The sequence below is a fragment of the Electrophorus electricus genome, chromosome 5 (genome assembly GCF_041902795.1).
Source record: "Electrophorus electricus isolate QZ-2024a chromosome 5, ASM4190279v1, whole genome shotgun sequence".
Classification (NCBI taxonomy): Eukaryota; Metazoa; Chordata; class Actinopteri; order Gymnotiformes; family Gymnotidae; genus Electrophorus; species Electrophorus electricus.
The window spans coordinates 12,149,077-12,165,000 of NC_137501.1; the positions used below are offsets into that span (position 1 = coordinate 12,149,077).

The 15,924-nt window shown below is 47.9% G+C and overlaps 1 protein-coding gene across 1 annotated transcript in view; it reads right to left on the reverse strand.

Annotated features, from left to right (window-relative positions):
* Positions 1 to 1,532: 1,532 nt before the first annotated feature.
* pcdh7a (protocadherin 7a) overlaps positions 1,533 to 15,924 on the reverse strand; it is a 50,846-nt gene continuing 36,454 nt past the window's right edge. The window contains exons 3-4 of the mRNA XM_035530032.2: positions 9,936 to 10,134; positions 1,533 to 6,471 (exon numbers count right to left, since the gene is read on the reverse strand). Of these exons, the coding sequence (XP_035385925.1) occupies positions 5,945 to 6,471; positions 9,936 to 10,134 (726 nt within the window). The 3' untranslated portion in view covers positions 1,533 to 5,944. The remainder of the gene's footprint in view (positions 6,472 to 9,935; positions 10,135 to 15,924) is intronic.

Consider the following 15,924-nt stretch of genomic DNA (forward strand, 5'->3'; position numbering starts at 1 on the left):
TACTGTCTAAATATTTATTCTATTTGTAATCAATTTGTTGTTATTTTGAATATTTGAATAATGCTTGCACATTCGTGACCATATTTGTTATATTTACAAAAGGCTACTTGTGTTATTTATGTTGTGTTATGTTGCGTACAATTAGACTGTACAATATTGCAACTTTGCGTTTCAAATGAAAAAAAAGCTTTTAGTAACGCACTCCACTGCTGCGGTCTCTTCATTGGCTCCCTATAGCTGCACGCATCAGATTTAAAACCTTGATGCTTGCCTACAAAGCCAAAAATGTACCAGCCCCTTCATAAATGAGGTCAATGGTCAAAGTCCGATCCATACCTCGAGTACTTCGAACCTCAAGTAAGGCTTGGCTTGAAATACCTTCAGGTCTCATGGACGTCAAGCATGGAGACTATTTTCTGTCCTGGCTCCAAGATGGTGGAATGAACTCCCACTTGCTGTCCGGACATCAGCGTCCCTTGCAGTCTTCAAACGCAGACTGAAGACCTGCTTGCTGGTGACATTTGGAAATTAACCCGACTACTTTGCGGAAGTATGGAAATGAATAAAGCCCAAGGTTTCAAGTAAAAATGTTTAACTAAAAATAATGTGCTATGCGAGAATTCGACACGCTGGGAAGTCGGAAAACATGTAGATAAAGTTAGTCTTGTATCAAGATGTCCATATTTATGACAATATATGCAGTTATTTGGGGGGCGTGTCTTAGTAAGTGGATAAATTCATAGTGAACCTTTGTGTAGGCCTATCTAGCACTACACGTTTTCTGATCTAGTCCTGGATTATGCATTATCTTATACAAACCCAACCCACAACACATCCCTCTCCAACACCTGCAGACTGCTTATAGCCTGTCCTCAGTTCTGGGGCTCGCCCGACGCCGGCTGATGCCTGCAGGATAAATACCCATGCGGTTGGTTGTCCAGACCACCGTAACATCAGTCCGTAAAACGAATGACGATCTCCCGCCAAATCCGAGTTGGCAGCTTTGACTTTTGAGCTAATCTAAGATTTACAGGCCGACTAGTGTATGATTAATTTTTGTTTGAACGGTTCAAATGTTTTATTGCGCTTTATTGTTTTATTCCACTATCGTCCTGCAGCTGTCTTTGAAGAATAGACTGCCCTGCTCTCCCTAATTATTCTAGTTTCGTTTGAATTATTTTTTGAGCTAGTTTTTTTTTTTTCGTACAAAGTAGGACAGAACCAGCCAGTTGCAACACAAGGAACAGGGTGTTGTTCTTTACTTTGACCACTAGATGTCAGAATTGCAGTAGGAACAGCGACTATCAGCTGACAAAACTCCAACCAGGGACCACGTGGGCCTCACCAGCGCGTTGTACTGAGAACAGGCATTGATGGGATTTAATAGGAACTGTCGAGGAATCTTAAGAGTTTCTGTTTCAAAAAACGTCAGGTGCTTCAAATCTTTTAGCTTCATAATAAAGAAAAAAAAAATCTTTGCAAAGCAGTTCATTAATGGAACGTGCGTTTTTACACACATAAAAACATCAAAGGAGGTTTGAAGGAGTTTTAATGTCAAAGTCAAACTTGTACATGTTAACATACCAAATCTTCCAAACCTTTCCAAAGCCCTCCTTGCGTTTCTCATAACAAATGCAAATTGATTAATTGATTAATCACATCAGAGTGAGTAGCAAAGACTCTCCGTCTCACGCCGCATAGAAACCAAAGAAGTAGCAAATAACCTCGCCGGGTTTGTTAAGTGCAAGATTAAACACCAGTAGCATGCCGATCAGGTTAAAGTTCATTGTCGTCTTTCTACAGTAGTAAAATGTTCATCAGGTACATAACTTGAATGTTTGTTTTGTTTATATATTCATATATTTTAAAAAACAAAAGCTCTTAAATGGGTGTCATGGTTCAGTCACTATGTCACGGGCTCTAGTCTGTCCCCTGCAGAGAATGAGTCAAAATTTGTAGATAAACGTGCAGTAAAAAAAACATGGAGAATGTACAGTGTCCACATACCCTCATCCCACCCGTCAGCGCTCTGTACAAGACAAACTACAAGCTGCTTTACGACAGCAGATTCAGCCTTTGGACATGGCAAAGGACACACACCTTAACATTTTTTTTGTTTGTTTGTTTTTAGAAAGACCCTTTCCCTTTTTGTCTACGAGTCCCTGATCTGCAAAACCTTGTAGGTTGGTCTGGTTCCATGTTTTCCTGCTGCCCGGACGCTAAGCAGCAGTAACCAGGTGGGGGCTGGACAGAGTGGGCTCCAGTGTGCTGAAGTGAGCTGGAAAATCTGGAACAGAGTCCACTGGATCAGGCGCAGCACTGGACGGCAGTTGGACGTACTGGAGAAGAGCTGAGTGCAGATCCTATACCACAGGGAGCTAGTGCATTAAGACTTAAGGGAGGGGCCAAACACACACTCTAAACTCCCTCAGGAGGGAGGGGCCAAACACACACTCTAAACTCCCTCAGGAGGGAGGCGCCAAACACACACTCTAAACTCCCTCAGGAGGGAGGGGCCAAACACACACTCTAAACTCCCTCAGGAGGGAGGCGCCAAACACACACTCTAAACTCCCTCAGGAGGGAGGGGCCAAACACACACTCTAAACTCCCTCAGGAGGGAGGGGCCAAACACACACTCTAAACTCCCTCAGGAGGGAGGGGCCAAACACACACTCTAAACTCCCTCAGGAGGGAGGCGCCAAACACACACTCTAAACTCCCTCAGGAGGGAGGGGCCAAACACACACTCTAAACTCCCTCAGGAGGGAGGCGCCAAACACACACTCTAAACTCCCTCAGGAGGGAGGCGCCAAACACACACTCTAAACTCCCTCAGGAGGGAGGCGCCAAACACACACTCTAAACTCCCTCAGGAGGGAGGGGCCAAACACACACTCTAAACTCCCTCAGGAGGGAGGCGCCAAACACACATTCTAAACTCCCTCAGGAGGGAGGCGCCAAACACACACTCTAAACTCCCTCAGGAGGGAGGCGCCAAACACACACTCTAAACTCCCTCAGGAGGGAGGCGCCAAACACACACTCTAAACTCCCTCAGGAGGGAGGCGCCAAACACACACTCTAAACTCCCTCAGGAGGGAGGGGTCAAACACACACTCTAAACTCCTTCAGGAGGGAGGGGCCAAACACACACTCTAAACTCCCTCAGGAAGGAGGGGTCAAACACACACTCTAAACTCCCTCAGGAGGGAGGGGCCAAACACACACTCTAAACTCCCACAGGAGGGAGCAGCCAAACACACACTCTAAACTCCCACAGGAGGGAGGGGCCAAACACACACCCTAAACACCCTCAGGAGGGAGGGGCAAGTGTTTCTGGTAGGAGTCAGAAAAAAACTGCCCCACAACCCTACAAGCACAGAAAAGGAATAGACAGAGGGATGGAAGGAGAGGAAGAGAGAGAGGGAGAGAGAGATAGAAGGAGAGTGGGAGGCAGGAAGGACGAAAGGAATGCAGGAGGGAGAGAGGGAGAGAGAGATTGATCTGGAGAGATGAAACTGGCTCGCAGGGCTATGAACACACCGAGTCTCAGGTCACCTGAGTGTTAGTGAGATGCATATAGAAAAGTTATAAAGGTGCACAAATCCCATTTCTCATCACGTGCACCAAACCCACAGGGACCCCAGGCCCAGTCTAAACAGGGACCCCAGTCTAATCAGGGACCCCAGGCCCAGTCTAAACAAGGACCTCAGTCTAAATAGTGACCCCAGACCCAGTCTAAACATGGACCCCAGTTTAAACAGTGACCCCAAACCCAGTCTAAACAGGAACCCCAGTCTAAAGAGGAACCTTAGTCAAAACAGGGACCTCAAGTCTAAACAGGAACCCCAGACCCAGTCTAAACAGGGATCTCAGTCTAAACAGGGATCTTAATCCAGTCTAAACAGGGACGTCAGTCTAATCAGGGACCTCAGTCTAATCAGGGACCCCAGGCCCAGTCTAAACATGGACCCCAGTTTAAACAAGGACCTCAGACCCAGTCTAAACAGGGACTCCAGTCTAAACAGGGACCCCAGTCAAAACAGGTACCCCAGACCCAGTCTAAACAGTCTAAACAGTGCTAACTAAAAAGAGCCTCGACAGTCAGAGCAGACGGTCAGTCTCATCTGGGATTAGGATCAGCAAAAGACAACATTGTCATACAATAATAAACCTGTAAGTGTAATACAAACAAATAGCTCAGGTTTTCACCAGGACTGTTATACAACACCACTGTTATACAAAGGTTTGTGAAAGGAGGATGTGGATACCTGCATCGCTTCAGTTTGTTCTCATATGTGATATTCCCTGCTTAAGGTGATGTCTCTTCACCTCCCTCCTCCGAGGGATATTCTCACACACACACACACACACACACACACACACACACACACACACACACTATCTAAAGAGATTACATCCCTAGAAAAAAAGGTTTCTATTTTTTATCAAAATAACCATTAGCTTACAGTCATGCAGTGTCATTTGTCATTTATACAGAAATTTGGTATACCTATGGGTTCTACTTTTAAAAGATGATATATATTACTTGTATACTGGATAGTACAGAAGAGCCTGGAACATCATTAATGCCCTGAAATATGTTCTTAACAGATGACTAGATCTTCTACTAGATGAATGTTGTTATGTGCGCTCGGAAGTTTAAGCAAGCAGAAGTGAGCAAATCCCAGCAAAGCTACAGTGCAGCAAAATAGGCAGTTTGAAAACACACACACTCGCACGCGAGAACACAAACGTGTGCACACACACACACACACATATGCATGGATGTGTTATGATTACTGTTGTTGCGTGCAGTGTAAGCATGTAAATGTGTTTTGTTTTTTTGTTTTGTTTTGTTTTGTTTTGCTCAGTGCAAGACGACACAGGACAGAAGGAAAAGTATTCACTGGGGACAACACAGAGTGAGAAGTGTTTTGTACTTCCATGGAGCTGAGAAACGTTCCATAGTTCCCCAGAGCTGAGAAACGTTCCGTAGTTCTGCAGAGCTACGATGTGATCCGTAGTTCCACGGAGCTGAGAAACGTTCCGTAGTTCTGTGGAGCTGCAATGTGTTCCGTAGTTCCGCGGAGCTGCGATGTGTTCCGTAGTTCCAAGGAGCTGAGAAACGTTCCGTAGTTCCACGGAGCTGCAATGTGTCCCGTAGTTCCACGGAGCTGCGATGTGTTCCGTAGTTCCAAGGAGCTGAGAAACGTTCCGTAGTTCCACAGAGCTGCTCACTGAAAGCTGCGACACTCAGTCACTGACAAAAAAAAAGTTCCTTCCACTGACAGTAGAAGTGTAAGAAATTGTGAGCTCTCCCCTCATGACCACTCTGATTAAAAACCCGTCTATTACAGTCCCTGCCCAACAGCTGTCCTGTGTGCCCAGGAAAACAAAGAAACAGCAGAAGAAACAGCCAGTGTCTTTTGAGTGTTTACGTGACCCTAATCTATGAATGTTGATGAGAAACGTCAGTATATTTTAATACGCAGGCTTGACTCGTTAGCTGCTAAATGATTGGTTGGCATGGTTTCATTTCATTCATGTTCCTCAGCCCTAAATGAATGGTTGCATATTCATGACATGACAGCAGTCTGATTGGCAGGATGTCTATAAGTGGAGTGAATGGAGAAGGTGAGGACTCAGTAACAGAATGCCAGATATCCCTTACAACAGTGCCTCCTTTCTGCAGGAGACCAAACATGCATGTAACTACTTTTAAAGAGTTCATGGTTCCTCTGCAAGTCAAGAAGACGCCTCGTACCAAACGCTCGCCTCAGATTTCTTTACTCCAGAGAAATATACGAATGATGACGCTGTCTTGTGTTTGGTTAGTTTGGCATGAAGAGCACAGCTGTTTCAAACAGGAGTGTGCTCGTGTCTGTCCTGAACAGTCCTGGGTAGCTCATGTGCTGCAGGGTACCCGTGGCCCGGGTGATCACAGGTACACCTCCCTGCGGGACAAGGTCAGGCACGAGGTGGTCCTGAAGTCCCCGACCCCCGCCCTGGTGAGGGGGATGACCTCGGACTGCTGGGGCGGGTCCTGCTCGTGGAGGTGCGGTCCGAAACCCGCACTGCTGAACGTGTCGTACGATGCCGACGTCATTTTGCGGTTCAGCAAGTTGCGGTTGTGGTCGCCCATGTTCCTGTTGCGGTCACCGCGGCGAAGCGTTCCCAGCGGGGCGCCGTTGGCCAGAGGGTCGCGGGTGTCCTGGGCGTCGCCCCCGCTGCCCTGGTCTGAGCCCTCCTCCTCGCCCTCCTCCTCATCCTCCTCGTCCCGATCGCTGTCGCCCTCGTGGTTGTTGTTGTTGTCGCCCGGCACGGCGAAGGTGGAGAGTCGGGGTGGCTCGAGTCGTCTCCGCGGTGACACGGGCACAGGCATCCAGCAGGTGTCAGAGTGACCAAACTCATCACACTCACTTGTACACTTCCCTGTCAGGGTGACATCAGGGAGCTGTCTGGGGTCTGACAGAGAGAGAGAGAGAGAGAGAGAGAGAGAGAGAGAGAGCAGGAGAGAGAGCAGGAGAGAGAGAGAGAGAGCAGGAGAGAGACAGAGAGAGAGCAGGAGAGAGAGCAGGAGAGACAGAGAGAGAGAGCAGGAGAGCAGGAGAGAGAAAGAGAGAGCAGGAGAGCAGGAGAGAGAGAGAGAGAGAGAGGGAAAAGAGAGAGAAATAAAGAGAGAGAAAGAGAGAGATGAACAAAACACATAAGAGTGTAAAACAGGGAGAAAAGCAGAATGTGTGAGATATAAAGCCTTCTCCAGATTAGTGGCTGGTCCAGCAATGTCCCATCATCTCCTGGCATGAAGCACCGTCCAGTTTCACCATAATTACTCTCCGGATGCCAAACAGAGAAGGGTAGAGGCATTAATCTCTCCTTCAGTAGCAGTGCGCACATGACAGCTCCCTGTGAAAGCCGACTCCACGTCTGCAGAAGCACTACAGTTAGGCACCACACTGCAGTCAGGTCTGCATACTTCACACACCTCCATCCTCGTTATGGAAAGAAAAATGTGTAGCACTAAAGAATAAATCAGACCGATCTCTGATCTCAGTCAGGCCGTTGTAGACCGATCAATCAGTGTTGGATCTATAAATATGCACGGTAGTGTATGACTCCGCCTCCTTGCTCTATGACGTAATACACAATAAACCCTGCACACGGCGAACCTCAATGATCATAAATGAATAATAATGTGAATGAAACTGCATAGGGACACATAAAATTAGAACTTGATCAAGTTAAACGTAATGTTATAGATGAATAAAGAAATCAAGAGGAAATGAAGTGGAAACTTTACCTAACAGAAATACAAGAGGAAAAAAAAGAAATAGAAAACCAGAAATAAAACATTATGTAAAAATAAAGTAGAATAAAAACAAAACAAAACACAAGCGCTAAAAAAACGCTAAGCTAAATAAAAACCTCTTTACCTGCGGTCTAAACCGACCACTGGTGCGTGTCTGAGGAACCTTTAAAGAGGAGTTACGTGTTTTTAGTGGCAAACCCACGCAGAACCCAGCTGGGGAGGGACTCTGAGATATCGCTCATCTTGGTCTCATTTTTTTCTCCTTCCTCGCTCAGTGAAAGGAGCACTGCTCCAAATCTTCTCCGAGTCTTTTCCTTTATACAGCCGACCAGCAGTAAAGTGTGTGTTCGTGGACGTGGGCGTGGTTAGGGGCGTGGGCGTGGGCTTGAGAGAGTGCTTTCTGTATGCATGTGTGTGTATGTATGTTTTTGTATGAGTGCACATGTTTGAGTGTGGGGGCACGCGTGTGCACATGCGTGTGTGTGTCTGTGCGCGTGTGTGACGGTGTAAGTGTATACGCGCCTGTGCGTGTACGCAGGCCAGTCTTCGGTCTATGAAATGTTACTCATCTATCCGACCACTGTGCACATCTGTGGTCTCTCACCATGGTTACTTAGGCCCTGCCCCTCCACAAACGGTCAGTAGTTGTTCAGGACTAAATCTCTGTCCTCCCAGCTGTGTCCCTGCAGCTGTGACACCTGATGGTTGTCCAACGGTGAGGGAAAGAGCAGTGTGTGGTCAGATTTGATTGGCCAGCTGTGGACGTATGAAGACCAGACTGAACGAGGCCTGTGGTTGGAGGGTGTAGGAGCATAGGTGCCCTGGGGTTGAGTGGAGCTGAGGGTGGAGGAGCAGAGGTGTGCTGGAGACGGGACAAAGCTGTTGGACTGAGAGCTGGATTTGGAGAAATCTCAGCCTGTGACTCTCTCTCTCTCTCTCTCTCTCTCTCTCTCTCTCTCTCTCTCTCCTCTATCTCTCTCTCTCCTGTTTTTCTCATTCTCTCTCCTCATCTCTCTCTCCCTCTCTCCATCTGTTTCAGTTTCAGGTAGTAGTCTGTATGCAGTAGCTCTGTTATTCATAACGTGTATCGCCTCATTACGATCTTTAACCAGTTGTAATGTGTAGCTAAATGACTTGTCTCATGCTAATAAACCCCTGTGTTATCTCATGAGAAGCTTTTCAGATAACGTTAGATAACAGAAATAATTGTATTATTTCAGATTGTTGTAAAGTGTTCATTGTCAGGACACATGTACTAGGAACATTGACCCTCTGTTAATTAAGGAGCATTATAAAGTTGCTTACACATACACTCAGATATATTTACACTGGGCTACAAAATAGAGTTTGTTCTGTTCAGCATATCTGTTGATTATAATTTGGAGTGGGATAAATGTATTAAGTATTACACGCATTAAACCTGTTTACATCAGTGGTTGTAAGGGTAGCAGGCTAGGAGTTACAAAACCCCATGTGTGGGTGGGTGAGAGTTTATATGTGTGTGTGCACATGTGTGTGGGTGACAGTATATATGTGTGTGTGCATGTGTGTGTGGGTGAGAGTATATATGTATGTGTGTGTGTGTGCACGTTTGTGTGTGTAGGTGAGAGTATATGTGTGTGTGTACACGTGTGTGGGTGAGAGTATATATGTGTGTGTGTAGGTGAGAGTATATATGTGTGTGTGCACGTGTGTGGGTGAGAGTATATATGTATGTGTGTGTGTGCACGTTTGTGTGTGTAGGTGAGAGTATATATGTGTGTGTGCACGTGTGTGTGGGTGAGAGTATATATGTGTGTGTGCACGTGTGTGGGTGAGAGTATATATGTGTGTGTGTGGGTGAGAGTATATATGTATGTGTGTGTGCACGTTTGTGTGTGTAGGTGAGAGTATATATGTGTGTGTGCACGTGTGTGTGGGTGAGAGTATATATGTGTGTGTGTGGGTGTGATATGTATGTGTGTGTGTGTGCACGTTTGTGTGTGTGGGTGAGAGTATATATGTGTGTGTGTATGTGTGTGTGTGTGGGTGAGAGTATATATGTATGTGTGTGTGTGTGCACGTTTGTGTGTGTGGGTGAGAGTATATATGTGTGTGTGTATGTGTGTGTGTGTGGGTGAGAGTATATATGTGTGTGTGTGTGTGTGCACGTTTGTGTGTGCAGGTGAGAGTATATATGTGTGTGTGTATGTGTGTGTGTGTGGGTGAGAGTATATATATGTGTGTGTGTGTGTGTCTGTGTGGGTGCACATTTGTGTGTGTGGGTGAGAGTATATATGTGTGTGTGTATGTGTGTGTGTGTGGGTGCACATTTGTGTGTGTGGGTGAGAGTATATATGTGTGTGTGTATGTGTGTGTGTGTGTGGGAGAGAGTATATATGTGTGTGTGTGTGTGTGTGCACGTTTGTGTGTGCAGGTGAGAGTATATATGTGTGTGTGTATGTGTGTGTGTGTGGGTGAGAGTATATATGTGTGTGTGTGCACGTTTGTGTGTGCAGGTGAGAGTATATATGTGTGTGTGTATGTGTGTGTGTGTGGGTGAGAGTATATATGTGTGTGTGTGCACGTTTGTGTGTGCAGGTGAGAGTATATATGTGTGTGTGTATGTGTGTGTGTGTACCATTCTCCACGTGCTCCTCTTCCCCCACACTGCCCTCTGGTGTTGTCCTCTCGTAACTGTCCTCAGGCAGGGGTAACACCCCGAGGCGCGGTCCTGATGAGCTCTTACTGCTCGGGGTCTCTGAATCCTCCACCCCGCTGTCATAGCAACACTGATCCTGGGGCTGGCTTGCCACGGAGAATGTCACCCTCCGCAGGGGCTACAAACACACACACACACACACACACAGAAGACATATTAGGTGTTACACCTAAATGCATTCTCTGTCAGACCCTGTTCCCTCTGTAACCTGACCCTTGGCCTAACATTTCCCAGCAGCCTCTACTTGGTCCCCGTCTCATCGGAGACAAGGACGGCAGAATTTTTAAACAGTTAATTAAAATAAAAGCACCAGCGTCCTGCAATGACATCACCTTTTTAGAAGTTACTCTCACACATACAATTTATGATTTCTTGGAACATTACATCATTTAGAACTCCCTGGAATTTTCAGAATTCCCTTGGAATGTGACATCATTTCAAGTTCTGTGGAATGTAAAATCATTCCGAATGACCTTGAGTATCCTGGGTATCTCTCTCCAAAGACTGGAAACATTTGATACTGTATCACCAAGGACATCATCCGCTTAACAGATGGGGAAGAGGTTTCAGAGTGGATTATAATGCAAGATTGTGGAAATTAATAATCCTCACACTAGACATTCTCACACACACACACATACACACACACACACACACACACACACACACACACACACAGGGCAACAGCAGAGGTAGTGCTTTAATCCTCACACTGAACTTTCACACACACAAAAACACGCGCGTGGGCACACCTACACACACTCACACACACACACACACACACACACACACACACACACACACACACACACACACACACACACACACACACAGGATGATAGCACTTTAATCCTGACACTGAGTCACAGAATCACAAATGAGAGTTCGTGTCTTACATCTTAGCGTCTGATAATACTAATCAAACACTACCTCAGGGTAGGAGCACACACACACACACACACACAGATGGAGAAGGAGACTGCAGTCACTGATGGATTATAGGGAATCACATCCTGAAATTAGAGCGCGTGTTCCCTAGAAGTGTCAGAGGCAGAGGAATCGTGACATTCCGACAGCTCAAATAATCCCAGTCCCAATCCGGCGTTCCGCAGGCTAATTGAATCTCTGATATGTGGGGGTGGGAAGGGAAGATGAGTGTGTTAGTGCTGGAGGTACAGCCCTTCAGAGAACTTCACCACTGACAGCCATCAGCCCGAGGAACGGAGAGAGATATGGAGAGGTAGAGAGGACTGAGAGAGAGTGAAGGGAGAGAGAGCTGGCGCGGGTTGCTAATCGGTTTACATGATTAATGGCTGAGCTGTTCATCAGTAGGATGAACTCCGGAGGAGACAGCAGGACTGGGGGGGCGGGGCTTAGCAGCTGCACCTGGCGGGGAGTCCCGTTATAGCGCCAGACAAACCCATCAGGAACGGCGAGGAGACGAGGCGTCGGCCTGTCCTGAACACGTCAGCCCTGCGGCATGTGACAGGCATGACACTGGAGATGAATGACACACAGTGCGAGGGGCCAGACGCAAAAGAAGAAAAAAACCCATCAAATCAGGAAAAAAAAAAAGAGATAGATAGTGAGTTGGATGGACAGATGGATGGATAGATGGATGCATGGATGGATAGATGAATGGATGGATGGATAGGGAGATACATGAACAGACTGACAAACAGATGAATGGCTGGACAGATGTGAGAAGGTACCCATCTCACGCTGTGTGTGGGGGAACGCGAGGCCACGCCCACACCAGCAGGAGGCAGACCAAGCGGCAGGGCTCGGTTTCAGAGGCCACGCCCACACCAGCAGGAGGCAGACCAAGCGGCAGGGCTCGGTTTCAGAGGCCACGCCCACACCAGCAGGAGGCAGACCAAGCGGCAGGGCTCGGTTTCAGAGGCCACGCCCACACCACACTCTGCCTCTCTAGGCTGGATGGTACTGCCAGGGCTCGGTTTCAGGACATGTGGTTGTCGGGAGATGGTTGGCAAGTTAATTAATCATTTTCTGTTCAATGAAAGTTAATTGGTGAAGAACGGCAGAGTCCAAAGTAATGAGTGGAGAGGAAACACACACACGCACACGCACAAGCGCACACTCATATAGTTATGCTTGCACACACACAAGCAGAAATCGATGTATCCAATAACATGAGAACTTGATCAAAGTATTTAACTTGTAAAGACATTCATCACTCTCTAGTGTGTGAGTAAGTACATTTAGCTGACGCTTTTATCTAAAGCAACTTACGACTGAGTACAACTGAAGGGTTAAGGGTTTTGCTCAGGGACCCAACAGTTGCTATTTGGCAGCGGTAGAGCTTGAACCAGCAACCTTCCAATTACAAATTAAGTAACCACTGAGCTACCACTGCCCTAAGTTAACACTGAGAGCAATTCAGAGCCAAAATAAAACAACTTAGTATACGCAATCACACACACACACACACACACGCTGACACACACACACACATACACACGCGCGCGTGCACACACACATACTCACAGAAACACACACACACACATATTTACAGAAACACACATGTGCGTGCACACACACACATACTCACAGAAACACACACACACACACACACATGCACACACACACAAACTCCTCAAAAGCATATGTATGTACCCCATTATCACTTCGTGCCTCTGCCGTTTTGCTGTTTTTCGTGTGCGTGCGCGCACGCGTGTGTGTGTGTGTGTGTGTGTGTGTGTGGCGATCCATGGTGTGCCCTTGACCTCGTTAGAAGTCTGTCTTTTCCATCAAAATGTTTTACTGACCTATAATTTCCTTTTTACTGCTCATTTAGACACTGTTTCACTCTCTTACACACACACACACACACACACACAGTGTTCACTTTCTCTCTGTCCTCTACTCTCTAACTTTGTAGTGGAATTATTAGTCCGAATGTGTCCACTAGTTCATAGGAACTTGTATGACATATTTGTCCTACAAACGTAATCCCAATACACACACACACACACACACACTGAGGCTCCTGTCCACAGTCTGCATGTTGGGTCTCTGGTGTGATACAGCCCTGCTTCTGCTGACCTGGTGCTCAGTGCTCGATCTTCTGCTGCCGTGATTAGTGCTCCTGTTCTGTCCTCTAGCCCTGTCTTTCCCAGCCATCGTTAGGAATGTCATATTTCACCCACCCCTGCTATCTGTCAGTGGTACATTCCATGGAGGGGCTTGTCCGTCCATGGCATCTCCTCTGTTTCCGTGATGACCACCCCTCTGCCCATCTGTCTGGGGCCATCCCCCATCAGCTCATCCTTGGGGGGGACAGCTCTAGAATGTGTTTGTGGATCTTGCACCTACATCGATCCCCCCGTCTCCTTTGAGCCATCAGATGCTGGTTCTTGGCTGAAGCGTCCCAAGCGTTGTGAGGAGCTTTCTGCTCTTGACATGGTCAGTTTCCAGATCTTACTGCACCCATTCGCATGCCTGTCGAGGACCTGTCTTATCCTGCGGAGGGGTGTGGATAAACCTGTTCTTCTCATTTCTCCCTTGTGGTTTCCTCGTGGTTCGAGAAGCCCTGGAAATTTGTAGCTGTCCTCCAGGTCTGTGGTGCCTCAGTGTTTAAGGTACTGGTCTAATAGTCAGAAGGTTGCCAGTTTAAGTCCCACCACTGCCAGGTTTCCACTGTTGGGCCCTTGAACAAAACCCTCAATTACTCAAGTTGTGTTCAGTCAGAATTGTAAGGTGCTTTGCATAAAAGTGTCATTGGGATAGAGATAGAAAGGTGATTGGGATAGAGGTTCACCATCATTCTCCAGCCCAGTGACATTCCCATGTCCTTGCTGTAGATCCTGGTGTGATGCAGTAACCAATGACCAAGGTCTCTTTCCATCTTGTTGTTCACGTGTCTGATGTCAGGTCCACTCTTGAATCGGTACCTGGACCTACTCTTTCTGATGATCTGGCTGAGAGGATTCAGACCAGTGCAGATCAGAATGAGGACAGTGCATCTTCGTGTTATGTACCATGCTCACCTGGACAACTTGATTTGGCTTTTAGTGTTGACCTCCAGCATTCAACTGAGATCTGAATGAAGGCCCTAATGGTCTTATTTACTTTGTACAGGGCATTTGAATATCCAGGTGTATGATGGCTATGAGTTGGATGTTTTCCTGTGATCCAGGTAATGCTTGGTCTGTCTGGTTTCGGAGTCCTGGTGGCCAACTCTGTCTGCCAGGAGGTGTTGTTTTGAGCCTCTGGTGGTGTTACCAATCTCCTTCTGATCAGTGCTCATGTACCTGCACACATGTTCTTTCAGCTTGGTGTTCAGTGTTCCTGACAGGACCTTCCACATTGTCGGCAGGCAGGTTGTTGGTCTGTAGTGGACAGTGTTTGGGTCCGTGTTGAGGTCCTTTGTGACCGGTAGTGTATTGCTGTGTGAAGGTCAGCTCTAATTCTGCAGGGCTGATATATAGCAGTCACTGGAGTCTACAGTGTTGGCTAAGACGTGACCATCATCTGCACGTCCACGGACGAGCTGGCTGTTGGCTGGGAGTGTGGATGGAGTTTTGCTGTCGCAGTTCAGGAGACAGAGGTTCATCTTGTGAACGCAGACAGGAGACAGAGGTCTGTCTCGTGAGCGCAGACAGGAGCCAGAGGTTTGGTCTCGTGAGCACAGACTGGAGACAGAGATTCGGTCTCGTGAGCACACACTGGAGAAAGAGGTTCAGTCTCGTGAGTGCAGACAGGAGACAGAGGTCCGTTCTGGCGAGTGCACAAAGGAGACTGAGGTTCGTCTCGCGAGCGCAGACAGGAGACAGAAGTTCATCTCGCGAGCGCAGACAGGAGACAGAAGTTCCGTCTGGTGAGCGCAGACAGGAGACAGAGGTCTGTCTCGCGAGCGCAGACAGGAGACAGAGGTTCCGTCTGGTGAGCGCAGACAGGAGACAGAGGTTCGTTTGGCAAGCGCAGACAGGAGACTGAGGTCCGTCTCGCGAGCATAGACAGGAGACAGAGGTTCCGTCTCGCAAGCGCAGACAGGAGACAGAGGTTTGTCTGGTGAGCGCAGACAGGAGACAGAGGTTCGTCTCACAAGCTCAGACAGGAGACAGAGGTTCGTCTGGTGAGCACTGACAGGAGACAGAGGTTTGTCTGGCGAGCGCAGACAGGAGACAGAAGTCTGTCTCGCGAGCGCAGACAGGAGACAGAGATTCCGTCTCGTGAGCACACACTGGAGAAAGAGGTTCAGTCTCGTGAGTGCAGACAGGAGACAGAGGTTTGTCTGGTGAGCGCAGACAGGAGACAGAGGTTCGTTTGGCAAGCGCAGACAGGAGACTGAGGTCCGTCTCGCGAGCGTAGACAGGAGACAGAGGTTCCGTCTCGTGAGCACAGACAGGAGACAGAGGTTCATCTGGCGAGCGCAGACAGGAGACAGAGGTTCGTCTCACAAGCTCAGACAGGAGACAGAGGTTCGTCTGGTGAGCGCAGACAGGAGACAGAGGTTTGTCTGGCGAGCGCAGACAGGAGACAGAAGTCCGTCTCGCGAGCGCAGACAGGAGACAGAGATTCGGTCTCGTGAGCACACACTGGAGAAAGAGGTTCAGTCTCGTGAGCACAGACAGGAGACAGGTTCATCTGGCGAGCGCAGACAGGAGACAGAGGTTCGTCTCACAAGCTCAGACAGGAGACAGAGGTTCGTCTGGTGAGCGCAGACAGGAGACAGAGGTTTGTCTGGCGAGCGCAGACAGGAGACAGAAGTCCGTCTCGCGAGCGCAGACAGGAGACAGAGATTCGGTCTCGTGAGCACACACTGGAGAAAGAGGTTCAGTCTCGTGAGTGCAGACAGGAGACAGAGGTCCGTTCTGGCGAGTGCAGACAGGAGACAGAGGTTCGTCTCACAAGCTCAGACAGGAGACAGAGGTTCGTCTGGTGA